Source organism: Chlorocebus sabaeus, chromosome 16 (assembly GCF_047675955.1).
Source record: "Chlorocebus sabaeus isolate Y175 chromosome 16, mChlSab1.0.hap1, whole genome shotgun sequence".
Classification (NCBI taxonomy): domain Eukaryota; kingdom Metazoa; phylum Chordata; class Mammalia; order Primates; family Cercopithecidae; genus Chlorocebus; species Chlorocebus sabaeus.
The window spans coordinates 73151025-73170537 of record NC_132919.1 but is presented as its reverse complement, the minus strand read 5'-3'; the positions used below and the strand labels follow the sequence as shown (position 1 = coordinate 73170537).

Below are 19513 nucleotides of genomic sequence, written 5' to 3'. Positions count from 1 at the left end.
TGTCGCAGTTCTATCAGACCCAGGACTGTGGGGCTGTGATTTTTGGCTTCTAATGAAAATCTGGCTAATTGGCTTCCCCGGGAAGGAAGGGGACAAAGATATGGAGGACAGCATGTCACCCCCAGTCTGAAGCTGGAGCTGGAAAGGCTGGGAACAGCCCTGGCATGTGCCCACACGGCGCCGTGTTAACCAGCTAACTCCTGTGTGGCAACTCCGCTGCTCAAGCTCCCAGGGAAAGTGTCCTGTCAGCTCCACATCTCCTTGGAGAAACAGCCAAGGGGAACACAGGCCAAGCAGGAGGGGAGGAGGGAACACTGGAGGGTGGAAAGGGAGGGGGACCGGTGCCTGTCCTCAGCTCTGCCATCATTCTGAGGAGGCTGCCAGAGCGCCTTCTCCCCAAGGGGCACTCCAACCTGAGTGCTTTGCCCCTCTGTGTGTGAAAGGGATCTTTCCCCCACCCTGCAGCTACCTCTGGCTGAACGCATGCCCAGGGGGAAGCATCTTGTTTCCAGGGGAAGAGACTCCAATCTGTTGGAAGTGAGTGGTAGAAGCCCCACCCACCACCCTGCCTCCCCATAGGGAAGCATTTTCAACACCAAGTACTCATCAACGGGCTCATCAGTATTGGGCAGGAGACTCAGCCTTGCCCAGATGTTCTTGATATACTTCTCAGTGACACCACCTTTCATGGGGAGAGGCTCTTCCTAGGAGGCCTTGTCCCAGCCCCATGACCCTAGCACTCAGACAGCTCCCTCGGCCGCTAGAAACAGCAGGGTTCCTCCAGGTTCCCAGCACACCCTCAGTCAGACACATCGCCCAGGCACACACATCTGCTCACTCATGCTTCTATGTCAAACCTGTGCACCTCGCCTGGCTGCCCAGTACTTGCTCACTGACATGGGTCCAGCCACAGCCTACCTCACCTGCACCCTCCACCTGACCTCAGGTGATCCACCTGCCCCGGCCTCCCAAAGTGCTGGGCTTACAGTTGTGAGCCACTGCGCCCAGCCATGATAACCACTCCTGAACACCCACACATATTCATGACAGTCTACATGCAGGGGTCTACACACCTGGGCCCACCAGGGTGCCCCACTCTGCCACCTTAGATGCCACGTGGACAGGGTGCCATGCCAGTCCACGCAGCTCATGCAGGGCATCTGGGGCCCGCTAAAGTGCCAGGTAGATGCATCTCCAGCTTGGGGTGAAAAACAGCGGGAACTTGCCCATCCTGAGTCCCTCATGGAGGCGACATCTTCAGCTCCTTTTCCTCTTTGCTAGGTTCGGGGCTCCCTTGCTGAGGTGTTTACACAATGTCTTAAAATAGAGGAATCGGCCCAGTAACCTCAAGGCCACCCCACTCTGACCAATGCTTAGCCAACAGGATGATGGTCATGAGTGAGACCCTCCTCTGGGAGCTGGGTGCCTCCAGCCCTTATCTCACCTCTACAGGTGCTCAACGCCTCCACCAGGGCGAGGGGGGCCGGAGGGCCTTTGCCCAGCTTCCAGCTCTGCTGATGGGGAAGGACAGAACTGCTGGGACCCAAGGCTTAGCTCTCACCTCATGGGTTAATTTAACTGCCACCCTGCAAGCTAGCTAAGAACAAACAGCCAAATCTGCAGTCCATGATTCTCTCTCTCTAGGGACACCCCGTTAGTATCCCAAGAGACTCTGGAGGATGGGGTGAAGGCAGCCCGGTTCAGTTTGGAGAAGGTAGGAGACTTGGCAAGTCTCCTGCTTGGCCTCTGGATCTTTGGAAGCCAGGGCCTGGTCAGATACCAGGGGCATCTTGTGGAAGTTCTCTTTGTTGTCTAACCTGAGCCCTCCCATCAGAGCAGCATCTGGGAAGGTGGAGCACAGGCTTCAAGGCAGGGGAAAAATAAACTGTCTCCCCTTCTGTGAAAGACACAAAGACTCCCATCCTCCCTTCTCCAATCCACACATCCATCTTGAGTGACGAGGTTTAAACCCAGCATCGCGCTTGCTGAAACCTCTAGGAAATATGGACCAGCCATGAAATGATAACCACTCTTTTTCTTGAGACAGTCTCGCTCTGTTGCCCAGGCTGGAGTGCAGTGGTGCAATCTCGGCTCACTGCAAACCCCTCCTCCCAGGTTCAAGCAATTCTCCTGCCTCAGCTTCCTGAGTCGCTGGGACTACAGGCCCGTGCCACCACATCCGGCTAATTTTTGTATTCTTAGAGACAAGGTTTCACTATGTTGGCCAGGCTGGTCTCAAACTCCTGACCTCAGGTTATCCGCCCACCTTGGCCTCCCTAAGTGCTGGGATTACAGGCGTGAGCCACAGTGCCCAGTCATTATAACAACCCTTGAACACCCACACATATTCATGATGATCTGAAAGGGCTCGTGCAGCCATCATCCTCTTCATTCTCACAGTCACCTTGTGAGGTTGCAAACCGCTTATTTTACAGGTGAAGGAACTGAGGCTCAGGAAGGAGTAACTTGTCCAAGGTCAGAGTTAAGTGGAAGAGGCTGGTCTCAACTGTGGGAGTGCTTAGCCTAGGTCCTTCTTCTTTCCCCTACCCCCTGTTGCCCCTGAGGAAGATACTGATTCTGCCACCAGGCCATCTGTGAGTACTCATCTAAGCCATTCAGCCACAGTCCCACAGGTCCCCTCTGTCCGTCCTACACCCTAAGAAGAGAACACTGAAACAATCCTCCTTCCCAGCTAATCTTGGGCGCCATCTACCCAGTCCTTTTAGGGAGAGTCTATTCCCCAGGGCTGGAGGAGAGGGAGGAAGCAGAGCCACCCCCAGATCACAGAAACCCAGGCTGGAAGTGGGGGTCCCACAGTCCTGAAAGACCTTCTGGGGGACCCACCTTTCCACAGACCTCCTCGCAGCCTTCTTGTACCTGCGCTGGATATGAAGCCCTCCCAGCCCCTACCACAGGCTGTGCAGCGACAGAACTGCAAATCAGGGGCTCCAGCCAGTCAGGTCTTGGATACTTCCAGGAATGGAGAACTCATTACATCCAAAGCACCAATCATCTTGTAGGGTTTCTCCTTCCTTGAAATGAACCACAGTCTGTGCCCATGGCCCTCAGGGGAACCTGGGGGAAGGTCATGACCTCTCCCTTTGGAGCAGAGTGGAGGCTCCTGAACTGGAACCTTCTGTCATGAGCCCTCAGGTCTTTCCTGTGTGGCCCAGCCCCGCTGGCCATCTGTACTGCCCTTTGTTGGGTAAGCCCTGTGTCACCACCTCTCTTGGCTGGTGGCCTTCAGAACTGCTCTAATGGTCCAGATGAGGTCTGAGCAGCACAGGTGACTCCTGTTTGCTTCTGTTACTAAAGTGTCTTCGCGAGTGCCCCTCCTGCCCACACAGCACGTGTGCCAGGAAAAACAAATGCTCAGGGCCTAAGAGCCCTTTTCCACGGCCAGAACATACCTTCCTCACCCCCTGCTCCTAACTCTCAGGCCTCCCCCAGCCTTAGACCTCAGGGGCCAGCCTGACTCCTCCCTCCTGGGAGGGGTGAAGTTCCTGGCCCAGTCCGCTGAAACTGCTCCTTCCAGTCACTTCCATTCACCTTCTGGTGCCTGGCCTTGCTAATGTCACTCAAGGGGTCTGGTCTGAATCTTAGCATCTCCCAGCAACTATATCCCTCAGAGCCCCAGCTCTAGACACCAAAGGGTGTGCCCGGGAGTCTGAGTAGGCAGCCTACTCTGCCTGGGATTCTCGGGCTAGTGGCCTGAGGCCCAGGATGCCCCTGTCTGGCAGCCAGTCACTCTGAGAACTGGAAAACCACAAGCCCACATGATAATATCTGAGGCATATTAACCACACAGTGCTTCCTCCTTGCTAACCTCCTTCCTCCTCCCTGCTCTGCTGCCAGAGGGCCCCAGGCTTGGAAGGAGAGGCTCCCTCACCCTCAGCTGCTTCCCTGCAAGTGCCCCATGTCTGCATCCCATGCTCGCGCAGTGGCTAATTCTGTGTCTCATCAGACAGTAATTATGGGGGAATCAGCAGTGCCGTCATCTCTGCAGCTCAGCACCTGTCACCACGCCACCATCCCCAGGCTGCTGGGATGGGACCGGAAGCTGAGGGAGGAGGGGTGTGCTGGGGTGAGGGGCATCTGCACCCTTCCTGCTTCTGCAGTCCTCACTTCCCCGCCCTGCCTCCCCAAGGTGAGCAGTGCATTTCAACCAGGTGGTCACCAGCCACACAAGTGCTCCCTGTTACCCGGGGCAGGTACTGAAAGCAGGTGCCATGTGTCCCATGTATGCATCCCCATGACCAAACAGAACAGGCAGAAGGACACAGCAAGTCAAGGCTCAAATCTCACCTTGGGCACTTGCCATACGTGTGATCTTGAACAAATCATTTCAGTCCTCCAGGCCTCAGTTTCCCCAATGGCAAAATGGAGAAAATAGCGCCTCCTTTGTGAAGACAGGAAGAAATAAGGTGTGTAATAGCACAGTGCCTGGCACATGTGTGGTTATGTAGTCATTCAACAAGCAATTCATACACAGTTACTTTAATGTGTTAGGCAATATGGGGATGCCAAGATGAATGAGATGATTTAGCAAGGATCACACTGTGGCTACACTGAGGCACAGGCTTTTTTTTTTTTTTTTTTTTTTTTTGTCGGGAGGCAGGGATGGCTAATGGTATTTGGTTTTATTTCTTTGAATTTTAGTACCTCTAAGGAACACAGGAAGTGAGGTAAGGAAGGGCGGGCTGCAGAGGCAGGAAGGCACCCCTCTCCTCACCACAGTCCCCACCATTCCCTATCATCCTCATGCATCGCTTCCCTCATTTGCTGCCCCTGAAAGTACTGAGTTTGCTGCCCCCACAAGCAAAAGTAGGCTAGTGGGCTTAGTTATGTCCAGAACTGGTGACTGTTCAAGAAAGGTTACATTAGGAGCCACCAGAGGTTTGACAGTGCTCCGGGAGATCAGAGGGGCGAGCCCAGAGGCGGTTGTCGGGGAAGGGCATTTCAGGGAGGAGCAGGAATGGAGGTGATGAAGAGGAGCCGAGCTGCAGAGGCAAAGGCCCACAGGGGAAGAGGCCAGACCCAAGGGAGCTGCTGGGGCCCCCACCTGGCTGCAGCACGGACTCCTCAGGAGGAACAGGGTGGGGGAGGAAGGTGATGAATCTTACCACGGCATTGGGCCAGAGGAGCCCTGCTGCCGGAGTGCAGAGGGAGGCAAAGGTGCACGAGGGAATGGGGTGAGACCCACACAAAGCTTCAGGTGAAGGCGGGGGGTGGGGTGCGGGGGGTGGAAGGGAGGGTGTAGGGCTGAGGCTACCCTGCTAGAGAATGGGACTCTCTCTCTGACCTCAGGCATGCTACTTAACCCCTCAGGTCTGTCTGTCTCTTCCCCCACAAAACAGTCAGCAGCGTGAGCTCACAGGACTGTTGTGAGGATGAAATGAACTAACGCCTGTACAGTGCACAACCCAGCATCTGGCTCTGAGGAAGCACCCGATAAATACTGGCCATCAGTATTTTCATTATTACCAGTGATGATTTTTTTTCTCAAAACTCAGCAATGACTAAATGAGCCCCATTCCCTGAAAGCCCACAGAGGGAGCACAGGTCTCTCCTAACCAAAACCAGAGTCAACAGTGAGGGACTGACCCCGTGTCCACTACCATGGTGGCCTCTTCCCGACTCCCAGCCCCTACACCCTCAACAGGCATTTCAATAATCCTTCACAGCACTCTTTCAAAACCCATCCACGTCTTATTCCACTCTGGTTGATAAAGCCAGGACAGGGGCTGCTTCACCTTTTTGCAGAGGTAGAAAGTAAGTCTTGTAAGGTACTGAGCTCCCCATCACTGGGGGTATTCCAGAAAAGGGTGGGTGAAAGAGACGAACATTCGGATCTCAGAGGCCCTTGCCCCAGCCCCCTCTGCCTGGTTCACTGCCCCTGAGCCCACCCTGCAGGCTGAGCCTTGGCCCCTCTGCTGTTTGTGTGGAGAAACAGGGTAACTCACGCGAGCAAGGAGGGAAAGGGCTCCAATTTCAAGTCTCTCCGCGTTCTCCTGGCTTCTCCCGGCAGCAGCCGAGGATGGGGGAGGGAGGGGAGCAGTGTCGTTGCTCTTTTAGGAAAACGGTAATTTTAATTAAGAGGCAGACAAACGAGCGCTCTGCAGATTGTCTCAGAGCAAAGTTATTAAAAAGCCATCAAGTCGGCGGCAGCCACAGTGGCAAGGAGAGCTGCCTCCCCCAGCTGCCCACCTAGATTGTGGCTGAATAGCAGTTCAGAGAACTGGAGAAGGGCTGGAGGACATGGAACCTGAAAATAGCCCCTCTCCTAAGAAGGTAGGGCAGCACCCAGATAGGACCCAGGTGCAGCCTGCCCAACCCTGGGCAGTAGGCGGGGATACAAAGGGTACCTGCAATTAGGCAGCCCCTGCTGTGGGCCAAGTCTGGGCCCATCACTACTTTTTCTTTACTCTTCTCAACAATGCTGCCTGGGAGGTGTTCTTGTACCACTTTATAGGCACAAACACTGAGGCTCAGGGAGGAAAAGTGGCTCGTCCAGGTTCACACACCTAGGAAATGGCTGCAGTGGGTGTTTGAACCCAGGGCAGGCTGACTCTCAAGTCCAATGCTCCAGGCTGCTGGTCCTGGGCCCAGATTTGGGGGCGGCGATGGCTTCCCCCGTCCATACACCCTCCTCCAGCCGGGCTCTTTGATGTCCTCTGAAGCAGCCTCAGGAGCAGCCTAATAATGTTACCCTTAGTCATCAAGGTCACCAGGGACTTGGAGGCCAAGTAACTGCTTGCTTGGCAGGGTCACATTATGAGGGGACACTCCACAGGGACATAAAGTTACAAAAGAGCTGCCAGCAGGGGGAGCAGGGGCAGATAGACAGAGGACAGGCCCCCACAGCCAGGAAATCTTCCAACTCTTCGACCTCTACTTGCTCAACACTTAAGCAAAGCATCCAGGAACCTATCTGCCTTGGTTGCTGTTAGACTCTGAGCCTAGTCCAGTGCCTGGCACAGGGAAAGTGTTCAATAAGTCTTCTCCCCCTCCACCCCCAAGACAGAGTCTTGCTCTGTTACCTAGGCTGGAGTGCAGTGGCACAATCTCAGCTCACAGCAACCTCTGCTTCCTGGGTTCAAGCAATTCTCCTGCCTCAGCTTCCTGAGTAGCTGGGATTACAGGTGCCCGCCACCACACCAGGCTAATTTTTGTATTTTTAGTAGAGACAGGGTTTCACTATATTGGCCAGGCCGGTCTCGAACTCCTGACCTCATGATCCGCCCACCTCGGCCTCCCAAAATGCTGGGATTACAGGCGTGAGCCACCACACCTGGCCTTCAGTAAGTCTTTATTGAATAAATGCATGAATGGATGAACAAGCAAACAATTGAATAAATGAAACGAGATCACAAGTTTGCATGTGACTGTAAGCTAAACAAAACGGTCCCATCTTCTCCCATCCCCCACCCTCTGGGCATCGCTGGAACATGGACATCCTCCCATAAGAGGTGCCCCTTGCTCCTGATCCCTCTCCGCAGACCACAAGCCCCCTCGGCAGAGGATTCCCGCCTCTTCTTTTTACCCCAGCCCTAGCTTACATGGTGGCTTTGCAGCCTGCACACACATGTACATGCACGCGTGCTTGTACACGCACACTCACTGACATGCACACACGTGCACATACAGACATGTTCTCTACCAGCCAAAGTGCCCTCCCCAGAGTCAGGTATCTGCTGCCCCCTCCCCTGGCAAAGGCTGGGCCCACCAGGGATAGCCCCCTCCCCATTTCTGGCCCTTCAGGCTGGGGACGAGCATCTGACTACAGAGAGCTGGCGGGGGGGGAATCATGGGGGGCCTCCCTCCTCCTGGCTTACTAACCTGGAGACTTTAAACAGAGGGAACAGAGTCCTGGAGGCTTCCCTCCCGCCGCACGCTGGAGCCCTGGGTGAGGGACAGGAAAGGAGGAAAGTCGTGAATGAATGCCCAGAAAGGCCTGGCTGCAGCAGAGGAGCTGGAGAGAGGAGGGGTCGGGGCAGGGGCTCCCAAAGTGGGCCGGGGCAGGGGCAGGGCCATGGGCCATGGGCCATGAGGTTGGGGGAGGTGAAGCAGATACAGAGCAAGGCAGAGGCTTAGGATCTCTCCCTTTGGGGCCCCCCAGGGCAGACAGGATAGAGACTGGGTGTCATAGGAAGAGCAGGGACTGAGGGGGTAGAGACACTGGTGCGAGACAGACAGGGGGACGAACAGCAGGACAACACAGAAAACATGGGGTCCCCAGAACTGGGTTCCCAGGACAGACAGCCAACAAGCCACGCCTGGTTCTTCTCCCAGAAACAGGGGAGATGCTTTACTGGGGTGCCCAACCTAGACCCCAAATGATAGCCCACCTGCCTCCCTCATGCAAGGTTATGCCATTCTGGAAGGTTGATGGCTTCAGGGTCAGAGAGGCTTGCCATAATTGCCCCGGTGACAACCCTCTCCCCAGCCTAAGAGACCCCCATCTGCTCCACTCCCCACTAACCCTGAGATAGCCCCGCTTCCCCTGCCTGTGTTACAGACAGGCATTTCCCACCCAAAAGGCACTCATAGGTTCACACTGTGCCAGGAGCACAGACCTGCCTGAAGTCCTTCACTTAGCTACTGCCTCCACGCCCCCAACCCTCAACCTGCCACGGCAGGGTCCCCTGCAGCTGTCCACCATGCCCCACCCTGCAGGGAAGTCCTTTCTAAACCTACTCCACCTCCCTCATGCTGCAATACCGATTAGCCTTTTACCCTGGGGCATGCAGCAGTAAGACCTTTCCTGCCTGGAGACACTGTGGCCCGCACCCACTCAGGCACAGCCCTCCCTTGGCTGGCTCAGACCCATCCATACCCACAACACGTCTGGCTGCAAGCATTCTCAGAGCCCCCTGCCAATCTCGTAGTTCCAATTTTCCCACCAATTACCTAAAACGTCGACATCCCAGGGAGAAACAGCTGTTGGGACATGGACTGGGAGAAAATATTAAGAATGCTCACTAATGTGTCTAGCCCCAGAGGGCTTCCTGGATGAGGCAGTGGGAGGCACAGAAGTGAAGGCTCAGGAGCTCCAGCTTCCTTCTTACCACCAGCCCTTAGTGGCAGCTCCAGGGGCCCAGCCCCAGATAGGCTGAGTTGAGGATCTGGGTCTTAGAAAAATCTAAAGAGGTTTCTTATGTATGCCCTTTCCTCAGTGGAGGGTGGACCCTATTCGATCATTCAGTCAGACACAGGAAGAGGAGGAAGATAAAGATGTGACTATTTATTGAATGTCTACTATGTGCCAGGAACTCTGCCTAAATTACCTCATATAATCCTACTACCCACTCTGTGAGGAAGCCACTGTTATGCCCTCGATCTACAGAGACGGAAACTGAGCTTCAGAGAGTGAAGCAACTTGCCCCAAACCACACAGCGAATGACTGTCAGGGCTGCAATTGCAGCCCAGAGCTGTCTGACTGCAGACCCTGAGCTCTTGACCCAGGAGCTAAACTGTCTCCTATCCACCCTCCCCAGTCGTTGGCTGTCTTCCTTTTGGTGGCCTCTGGGAAGTTCTGCCTAAAGTCTAACCTCTTTCTATTGGATGCTCCAGCAGAAATTATCTCCTATGGGCAGCAAGGTAGAAGAGAAGATTTCTCTTCTGTCTCTGTCCCGTCCTAAGAGTGGGAGGCAGACTGTTCTAACCCAAGGCTGCCAGTGGACCAGGATTGGGGTGAGCCATCAGGTTGAGGAGACAGGCGGGTCTGGGATTTCCTGAGCTTCATCTTTAGGTGACATCTGCCTCTCTAAGAGCCCCTTCCTGCCCCTCCCACTTCCAGGAGAGAAGAAGCTCCAGGAAGCCCTGCACAAGCCACTTCTCGTTTTACCAACCAGAAGTTCCCATAGTGCCCAGGTAGAAAAGACCCCAGAAGTTCTGGGGTGGACAAAGGGAGAGTCTGCGGCAGTCCCCACAGCCCTCGCCCTTCCACAGAGCCCTAACTTTCCATGGATAAGGGGGCTGGGGACAAGAATGGGGGACTCATCAGGCCAGCCTGGTCACTGGGTGGGGTGGAATAGGCAGGGGACGGCCCAAGAGAGAAGACAGCAAGGCCCATCCCAAGGGCTTCAAGGAGCCATGGAAGGCCTTCCCAACGAGCTGGGGTCGTTCATTCTTCCCATAAGAAGCAGAGGCTGGTGCCTGGAGTGATGTCTGCTCCGTATGCAATTATCATGCATCCTAGGGGTGAGGGGAGACTGCAGAACACGTGCCCTGGCGATCTCCCCAGCTCTGCACAAACAGAAACAACTAGGCTCTTTCTGTGGGGTCTCTGGGTCTGGGGTCTCTCTATAAGCTGAGTCTGGGGCCCCTCTGTGGGCCCCTGGGTCTGGGGTCTCCAGCATGCTCTGCCAGCTGGAATGGAAAAGAAGCCAGTGCCCTGGAATGCGTGTATTTGCAGAGGTGAGAAAACCCAACTCCCTTCCAGTCTTGGTTTACTCCACACCAGGACATGCAGGCAACCGAGGCAGGTGGCGGAGGCTACCGGGAGCCAGGATAAGGCTGTAGGGGAGCTGAGCCACCAGCTTGAAGTGCCTTGTGGAAGAAAACCTGAACTGGATTATTGTCCCCGAATGGAATGGAGTGTGGCACAGCCAGTTCTGCTGGGGTGGGAGGAAAACAGTGAGTTTAGAATTCAGAGGACAGCTGAATCCTCTAGCCATCCCCTGGGCTGGGAGGGCAGATGTAGGCAAGGTGTGCCTTCGGAACAGGAGGGGGGCTGTCTGTAAGGCATGAGAGTGTGTGTGTGTGTGTGTGTGTGTGTGTGTGTGTATGTGTGTACATGTGTATGTATTCCAATATTCTCTTGGGCCAAATCTCCATTTTTTTTTTCTTAGCTGAAGCTGGGAAACAGTCTTCCCACCCTCCATGTGGCAAAGCAATATTATCCAAGGGAGAGGAGGTAGAGAGAGCCTGGGAGCGCTGGAAGGGAGCTTGAAGGTCCTCTAGTCCCACCCTCTTTTCTTATACCAAGGACACTGAAGACCAGAGAGGGCAACTAAATTGCCAAGGTCACACAGCAGTAGGGGAGACAGGCAAGCTGACTCCAGCCCAACGCTTGTTCTTTACAATTTACCTCTTTGCCCTGAGGAACAGAGGAGCAGCTTCTCTCTGTCTCCTCCTCTTCTGCCTCTCCCGCAGCACTGGATCCCTCCCCAGCAGGGCCCCCTGCACTCTGGCAACCACACCAGCCACACTCCTCAGGATGCCCAAAGGTCATGTGAAAGGTCATGCTGAGCAGTCCCCTGCCCCTAGGTCCAACACTAGTCTACGGGTGCTCACAGACCACTGTCATTGAGGTGAAAGATGCAAAAATACCACCAGAGGCTCCCATCCTGGAGTGGCCACATGCTGGGAGGTTTATCTTCCTATCTAACCTTGATTCCTCCTACTACAGCGTGGGCCTGCTTCCTCTCAAGCTGTCCTATGCAGAGATGGAGGCAGGGGGAGAAAAGCAGGTTTCCAGCCTCCACACCCTTCTGTTTGCCCACCCCCAGCAGACAGGATGAGGGCAGGGTGTCCCTGGGTGGCTGGGCCCCAAGCCCAGTGCATGCGTGGGGCCCGAAGGGTGGGATGACGGAGCAGCAGCCTGGGTATGGGGGAAACAGCTTTTCTAGGAATTGCCCCTCCAAGTCCTCATCCTCTGCAAAATCCTAACTAAGTCTCAGGCTTAGACTTCTCTAAGGATTATCATCTTCTCTGGGTTCAGAGATGTCTGTCACCTATCCCATCATAATTGATTGTTTATTATCCCAACAATAAATTGATTGTTTATTATATGTCCGGCACTGTGTGGGATGTTTTCATCGGTTGTTTCATTTAATCTTCACAAAAATTCCAGGATCAGAAACCAATCTGTCCCCTGGGACAGTCCTTCCTTAAGACTAAGTCTAACCTTGATCTCTCCTGCTGCATTTCCCCTGGCCCAGTCCTCCTTGGTGGCATTTTTGTTCCTGTCTTCAGAGACTCTTCTCATGACTCAGTGGCCTACATGATCTTCTCCAGGCTATCAACCTTTACCCAGCCCTGCCCCAGGAGTGGGGATATATGTAAGTAAAAGGAAGCAAGGCATGCAAGGAGGCTCTGGGGGAGGTCCCCAAGAGGTCAGGGGGGGCTGCTGGAGGTAGGGGCAGGACTGGGGTGGCAGGTTCTCCTCCCTCATAATGTCCATGACCCCTGCAGAGGGTCTGGACCCCACCTTCTGTGTGGTAGCTAAGAGGGCCCAGAGAGGCAATGAATGACCTAGTCCTTCTCAGTAACCATCTCTGAGGCTCAGGTTTCAGCACACACATCCCTAGAGCCCAGGGGAATGGGCAAAAGCAGGCAGGGGCACAAGGGCAGGACTTGCCATGGGTTGAGCCTGGGAGGTGAAGCCAGAGGAGGAGCTCTGACACCTGGCTAAGCTCCCGGCAGAGGGCTAGCAGGCCCTGGGAGGGTGCACAGCCTCAAGCCCCTCTGCCTGCTGCAGGGTCAGGCCTCCGTGGGGTTTTGCACCCCCTATTCTAGCCACAGGCAACTTTGGCGAATTCACCCACCACATGGCTTCTTTGTTTTGACCTTTTGCAGCAGGAGTGCTGAGGGCAGGGGTCCCCTCCACTACAGTCATCCCCCCACCCTGCCCCCAGCATGGCTGGAACATAGGGGCCAGACTCACCTCCCCAGGGAATGTTCAGGCCCAGCTTTCACCCCTCTGGGAAATCAGAGCAGCAAAAGCCTGGGCCAATGGGCAAGGGGAGTTGGAATGGTGGGTGGGACTCTGGGCCGGGTGTGGGCGGCACCCTCCCCCTTCAAGCAGGCACCATTAATATATGCAAAGCATATGCAAATCACCCAGAAGAGAGACACAACACCGCTGGAATGTCACAAGAGACCTTGGAGATCAGCCAGCCCACGCCCCCTCATTTCACAGGTGAGGAAAGAGGCCCGCGCTGGGAAGGGACTTGCTCAAGGTCACGCAGACATCTGGGCACTGAGGAAGGATAAGAATGAGCTCTCTCGACTTAGTGCAGTGCCTTTCCACCAGGGTCTTGTCTTTCTGCTGGGGGGTTTACAACATGGCAAAGGGGCCCCAGGGAGTGGATGGGGCTCCAGGCAGGCCCATCAGAGACATGGGTGGGAGATGGAGCCGGGAGGCTTCCTGGATGCCTCCCTTACCGCCTCTGCACCTGGAGACGGTCTGGTGGGTGTGAGGGGCAGTGCAAGGGCAGCATAGCACCTGGGGGGCCAATGGGTGGAGGGGCGGGAGGCCGGAGGTAGGCAAGGAGAAATCCGAGGGGCAGGGGAGAAGAGCAGGGAACCTGGGGTGTTTGAGGCAGGGGAGGAAGAGCCCAATGTCAGGGCAAGGTGCCCGCTGTGGTGTGGGGAGGGGGATGGCGCCCTCAACACACACACACACACACACACACATATACACATCCCTAAGTGCTCAGCAGCCCTTCCTGGACTCTGACAATTATGGCACCTGACAGACCATAATAGTTAACCCAGGCCCATCCCTTCTGAGGCCACTTCCCCGCCCCCAACTTGGCTTCTCAACCTTCCAGACAGTCCTCGAAAGCAGGGCCAGAGCTGGGGAAAGGAAGGGGCGGCAGACAATAGGAGGGGCGGTCAGAGGGAGGCAGGGGGAGGCAGAAGAAGAGACAGGGAGACAGGGTTAGAGAGAGAGACAGCAGGAAGGGCAGCGCAGGAGAAATTGAGGGGCAGGGAGCGGCAGGGGAGGAATGGGGAGACGGAAAGCACAGAGGAGAGATGGGGGAGGGGTGAAGACTGAGGGCATCCAGGGGAGCCCTCTGGAGCCCAGGTATCGGGTAGAGGAACCCTGACCCCGAGGTTCTAGGCTGCTTGGCAGGAGTTAGGGACCATGCCCCTGCCCCTCTGCCCACCTCCCCAGAAACTCCCCTGGTTGCCAGGAACTCAGTCCTCCCTCCTTCACTGCCTCCTCCCTTCCTCCCTCGGGGCAGGCACTGCTTCCCAGCCAAATCCGAAGCCTTCATCTCCGCTTCTCAGAGCTTGGAATGAAAGAAGGGGAAGCGAGTACAGCCCTCAAACCCGCTGACGGCCAGATTTTTATTATCTTTGCTCGAATGGGCCCTAGGAAGCCAATGAGGGATTCTTCAAAGAGCATCTGAGTGCCTCATTGAAGCCTGCACCTGCACCTGCACCAGCCCACCCACAGCAGGCAGCCAGGACTTGGGGAGCACAACCTGTCCCCCACCCCCCACAAATCCTAGAGTCCAGAGCCTCAGCTACCAGGAGCCTTATCCTCAGCAGCTTGTATCCAAGCAGGGGTCCCTAGGTCAGGAAACCAGGCTTAAAGCTAGACTTACGTCTGCTGGGCCTCTGAGGCAGTCTCTGTCCCTCTCTGGGCCTCAAGGACATAAATGAAGGAAGAAAACAGATCTCCTTGCCAGGGCTTGGAGGAGATAAATGCTTGGGATTCCTCGAAAGAGCAGCTTTTATGGCAAGCCCTGGATCCTTCCCCTGAACTCCCTGCCTCCCCAACACCCACAGGCCCCTTTGCAGGAGCGCCCCCCACCACATCTGCCTCTTCATGTGCCCCGGGCCCGCTACCCAGTGTGACAGACACCATGAACTGTTCTTCCTTGTGCCCCAAACTCAGATCCCTCCGTTCAAATCCTCAACACTGTCTCCCTTCTTTCCCCAAAACCTAACCTGGGGTGGGGGTGGGGGCTCAACAAACTGGGTACTTCAAAGAGCCCAGCCCCCTCCCTCCCAAGCACTTCCAGGGTTGGGGTTTTGGCAGAGAATGCCAAGGTTGGCATGGGCAGACAGCAGCCATGCCACCCCCACCCTCTAGCCCTGACCACACTGTCGATGCCCACAGCCAAAGAAGGAATCAATGGTTCTAATTAAACCCTTTTTCCAGGGTGGGTCCCTGGCGAGAGAGGGAAGAGGAAGAGAGACAGGGAAGAGGGAGAGAGAGAGAGAGAGAGAGAGACAGAGAGAGAGCGAGAGTGCATCAGAGAGGCCCTGCATCCCAGCGCCCAACCCAGTACTCCGCACATCTTTAAGATGCCAGGAACCCAGCAGGGATTAGGCCACGAAGACCCCAGACCCTCTGCATTAGGCAAGGAGGCAAGTAGAGGGGCACGGGAAAGCCTAAGGTGGGGGTAGCTCTTTGAGAGGCTCATTCTAGTGACCCTTCCCCTAGTGGAGTATCCCCCTCCACTCAGCACTCCCCAAGGACCACAGTTGCCTTTTGCAGATAGAGCTCCAGGGCACAGAGAATGGGAGCCAGAAGGGGGATTTGTGCCTCCATCCCAGCCCTGAGGGTCATCACAGAGAACCAGCCATCGTGGAAAGGGCGGAAGGAGCAAGAATTGTTGTAGGGGGGACTGGACAAAGACCCTCTTGTCCCCAAGGCAGGGTGGCAGGAAGCCAGGGCAAAGCCTTTGCACTTGCTGCCAATGGTGCCTGGGTGCCAGGCAGTCTAGGTGGGGATGGCGGGGTGGGGGGTAGTGGTGGTGGATCTTATTATTGGAATCGCTCCCCTTATGCCCAGAGCCCTCACCCCATCCCTTGCTTCTACCCCAGACTACTAGCTAAGTCTCTGTCCCCAGCAACTCTCAGCTTGCCTGGAGAACTCCTTCCTGTGTGAATGTTCCTTTCCGTGTCCCTGACACCTGTACGGAGTGGCCCATCACCAACCAGAACCAGCAAAACCCCTCAAATGCACCATAGCTGCTCCCCACATACAACCACACCAGAAACCACCACCATCATAGCTGCCACCAGTGGTGACAGCCTCACAATCTCCATCAAATGCATCATCAATTTTTTAAAGACCAACAAGAGGGAAAGGGACGGGAATAAGATAAACTGAGGCACGGAATTAGACAGCAAAGCAGTTGGCTCAAGGTCACGCAGACCGAGATACCAAGAGTCGGGAAGAAGGTATCCTGACGACCCCCAAAAAGTGCTCAAACCCCACCCAAAGGAACATTCAGGCCCACAAACCTGGAAGTCTGATCAGCTTCCCTCACTCCCAAGCCTCACCTGTTTCTCCCTTCCCCAAAACAGACAGCAGATCCTCCATCTCCTTTTGAAAGGCTGCTGCCAGAAACCCCCAACCCCAGCTCGGGGAGCCCACTTTCCTTAAAGTTGGGGTGCTGCAGGACCTCCTTGTCCCACAACATTTGAGGAGAGGGGCTGGGAAGATTCCCCTCCTTGCACACTTCCCCGCGCCTGCTCACCTGGCTCCCCTCGGCCCCCAGGGTCCCTCGGTCCAGCCTCCTCCCTGGGAGAGCGGGCTCTGCCCTCCGCCGTCCTTTCCCACCAGGCCAGGGCAAAGCGCCGGAGGCACTGCCAGGGCTGCATGGGGAGGCGTGGGGCTGGGGGGCGCGCACCAGCAGCCTCACACGCCCCGCCGGGCCCTGACAGCCGAGCTGCGGAGGCACCCGGCCTGTCCCCTCTGCTTCCACCAGCATCCTGCTGCCCCCACCGACAGGACTCGGAGCTGGCCCGGGAGCTTCTGACGTAGCAGGGGGGTGCGTGGGAGGGGAGGGTGGGCCACGGTGGTGCGTCCCCTTCCCAGCCCCACCCTCCACCCCTCAGCCGCCTGCAGTCCCTATCTTCTCACTCACCCTAGATGCCCTCCCAGCTGGGGGCGCCCTCCCCTGCCCTCTGGCCTCTGCGGGGGGAGGGGTTAAGATTAAATAGCCCCTCCCTAAACCCCTCCCTCTCGTGGCCCTCCCTACTCGCTGGTAGAGCGGGGAGCTGGTCCCCAGTTTCTGCAACTGCTCCTGAGGCTCAGAGGTCTCCAGGGCTAGGGCCTCGAGGTGCGGGGAGCTGGGGTGTGTGGAATACGGGCTTGTATCCTGGAAACGCGGCCAACCCCAGAACTCACTCATCCCCTTCCGTCCCTGGGGGCTGGCGCAAAGGGCCCACCACCACCATCCTAGCCCGTGCACCCCATTCTGGGAGCTGAGGGAGGGAGGCCTTTGATGCACCCCTCACTTCTCCATTCCCTTCCCCTCCCCCTGCATCCTCCTCTTCCCTCACCTCGGATGGACGCTCCCCTCCCCCTACCCTGCTCAACATCCATCCCCCTTCTTCTTCTCCTCACCCCTCCCCCCTCCATACAAGCCCCTTTACAATTGAACCCCTCTGGCCCCCACCCCGGGGCGTCGTGAGGCCCTCCCCACCCTGCCCCCTTCTCTGGTCCCAGCACTCCTCTCGCCTGGGTCCTTCTCCCAAGCCCAGCGCACAGCGGTCCCCTGCCCCCCACACACCTGCACCCCAGCATCCCTCGCCCCGCCGGCCACCGCCTCCCCGGCCCGGCCGCCGCCCCCGCCCCCGGCCGAGGGGGAAAACACACAAAGAAAACAGAAATACCTTCCACTTAAGCATGGAGGCACATTAGGGAGGAGAGAGACAGGGACATGCCTTGGGACGGAGCGTTCCCCATCGGGCGGGGGCGCGGGGGGCGGGGGCCCCGGGCCGGCCTGCCTGGCGCTCGCCCTCTCGCCGCCTCACGGGCTTCTCGCTCGGCCCCAGCCCCGGGGCGCGGTGCCAGGCGGGCGGGCCGGGGGCGCGGGCCCCGCCGGGGTGGACCAGCTGGGAGGGCGCCGGCGGCCGGGCGTGTGGGTGCGCGCGCGCGCGGGCGTGTCACCGAGTGTGCGAGAGCGAGTGTGTGTGTGTGTGTGTGTGTGTGAGTGTGTGTGCGCGCGCGCGGGCCGGCGCGGGTGTGTCACTGCGGGCGGGCGCGCGCGCGCGGCGCGGGCGCGCGCGTGTGGCCGGAACGTACAAAGGGCCGCCCGGGGCGGCGGAGGCGGGGGAGGGGAGGGGGCACTGCGCCTTCTCGCTCCCTCCAGCAGCACGGCGGGATCCCGCAGCGCGCGGCCGGGGCCGGGCGCGAGGCACGCTCACTCTCCTCCCCGCGCCACCTGCTTCTCCCACCCCAAGTAGTCTTCGCACCACGATGGAGACAAATACGTTGACCAGGGACCGGGAACACTTGGAGGGTGGAGGACTCCTGGGTCTCCAAGCCTGGGCGCGCCTAGGCATGGAAAGGCTCTCGGGGCTGGGTGGGGAGGCGGGGCGGCGAGACTGGGGGCTCCCTTCAGCCAAGGTGACCTCGGAAACCAACAGCCGCCCCATGCCGGGAGCGCCTAGATCCTCCTCTGCTTCTGCCGCGCGACCCCTCACCCCACCGCGCCTAGAGGCGGCTCAGTCAGAGGGTCTGGGCTCCCCGGCGCCCCCTGCTGGGCCGCCTCCTGGCCCCGGCTCCGGGTTGCGGCCCCTCCTGCAGGCGTGCGCGGGAACTGCAGGCGCGCGTGCTAGCAGGAAGGTGGTCTGCGCCCCTTCGGCCAGTGAGACCCCATGGCAGGACGCTCCAGCGACGGTCCCTGCTCACGCCTCGCTTGGCGGCGCCCCTGCCGCCTCTACCGCAGCCGGCAGAGCACTAGCTCGGCTCCACCCTGCTGTCCCCCGCCCCTCCGCGTCCCACCTTCGTTGGCCTACCTGTTGGTAGGCCAGACTTCTCCGCAGACTTCTCCAGCGCTGACCCAGACCCAGACCCAGGCCGGCACAGACACCTTGTGCTCCAGCGGCCCCCTCCCTCCCTCGCTCCGATGCTCTGACCAGTCCCTTCTCTCTCAAGCTTTCTTGGGGAGGAGAAGGTGGGCTGAGTCCCCTGTCCCTTTTATCTACTTCTGGCGTTTCCAAAAGCAGTTTAGGTGAGCAAGAGAGGGAACAGAGTACTTCTATTCACTATGGACCATCAGGCAGAGTGGCAGGCAGGCAGAGAGCCCAGGAGAGGAGACCCCACCCCAAGTGGCCCAAATGACAAACCGGTTTCCCCACTTCCTGGTCTACCCAGTTGCAACCTTAATCTGGGCTCTCCCAATTTCCTGTCCACTCCCCCGGCCTGCCCCTGAACCAACCACATGCCCAGCTAGGGACAAGGTCCCAGATTCCCCTTAGAGATCAATAACCAATTGCAGTAACTCAGATGCCAGGGCCAGGACCAGAGGAGAGGCCCTTCCCAGCTCCAGCGGCACAGATCAGGAAGACAGCCAAGAGCTGTGTCCTTGGACACACAGTCTGGGCACACGACCCCAGCGGCCGGCACCCTGACTTCTTCCCTCCTGGGCCAACTGCCTCTCCCTCTGCCAACTGGATGGTGCCCATCTTTTGGCCTCTGAGAGCACAGTGGGCATCCATCCAGCGCCCTGCCTGGCTGCCTGCCCAGGATGGGCATGGGAGGCAGCAGGCTCTGTGTAGGGGAGGCTGAGGGGAGGCAGGGGTAGCTTCCCCTCAGCACATGGACACCACCTCCCAGGCGGCTGGGAGCCCAGAGCTCTGGCACACGTCGCTCCTCTATTCAGACTCCCCACCCACCAACTGCACAGGACTCCTGCCCTTCACCTCCCCCTAACTCAGATTCCCCCCAAGGAACAAGATTTCTTCCCTCCCCCACTTTGTGCCTAAGGGGAAGAAAATCAGCAGGTGCTCTATCCATAATCTCTAATTTAA

The 19513-nt window shown here is 57.5% G+C and overlaps 1 protein-coding gene across 15 annotated transcripts in view; it reads right to left on the bottom strand.

Annotated features, from left to right (window-relative positions):
* The window catches only part of SRCIN1 (SRC kinase signaling inhibitor 1), a 77034-nt gene extending 58025 nt beyond the window's left edge, over positions 1-19009 (bottom strand). For 9 of the 15 annotated variants that reach the window (XM_073005367.1, XM_073005355.1, XM_073005356.1 and 6 more), the window contains exon 1: positions 16231-16447. In XM_073005367.1, coding sequence (XP_072861468.1) covers positions 16231-16354 — 124 coding nt within the window. In that variant the 5' untranslated portion in view covers positions 16355-16447. Of the gene's footprint in view, positions 1-16230; positions 16449-17371; positions 17621-18499 lie in introns of those variants that run through there. The other 6 variants (XM_073005358.1, XM_073005366.1, XM_073005369.1 and 3 more) reach the window with 4 other exon arrangements.
* Positions 19010-19513: the final 504 nt, after the last annotated feature.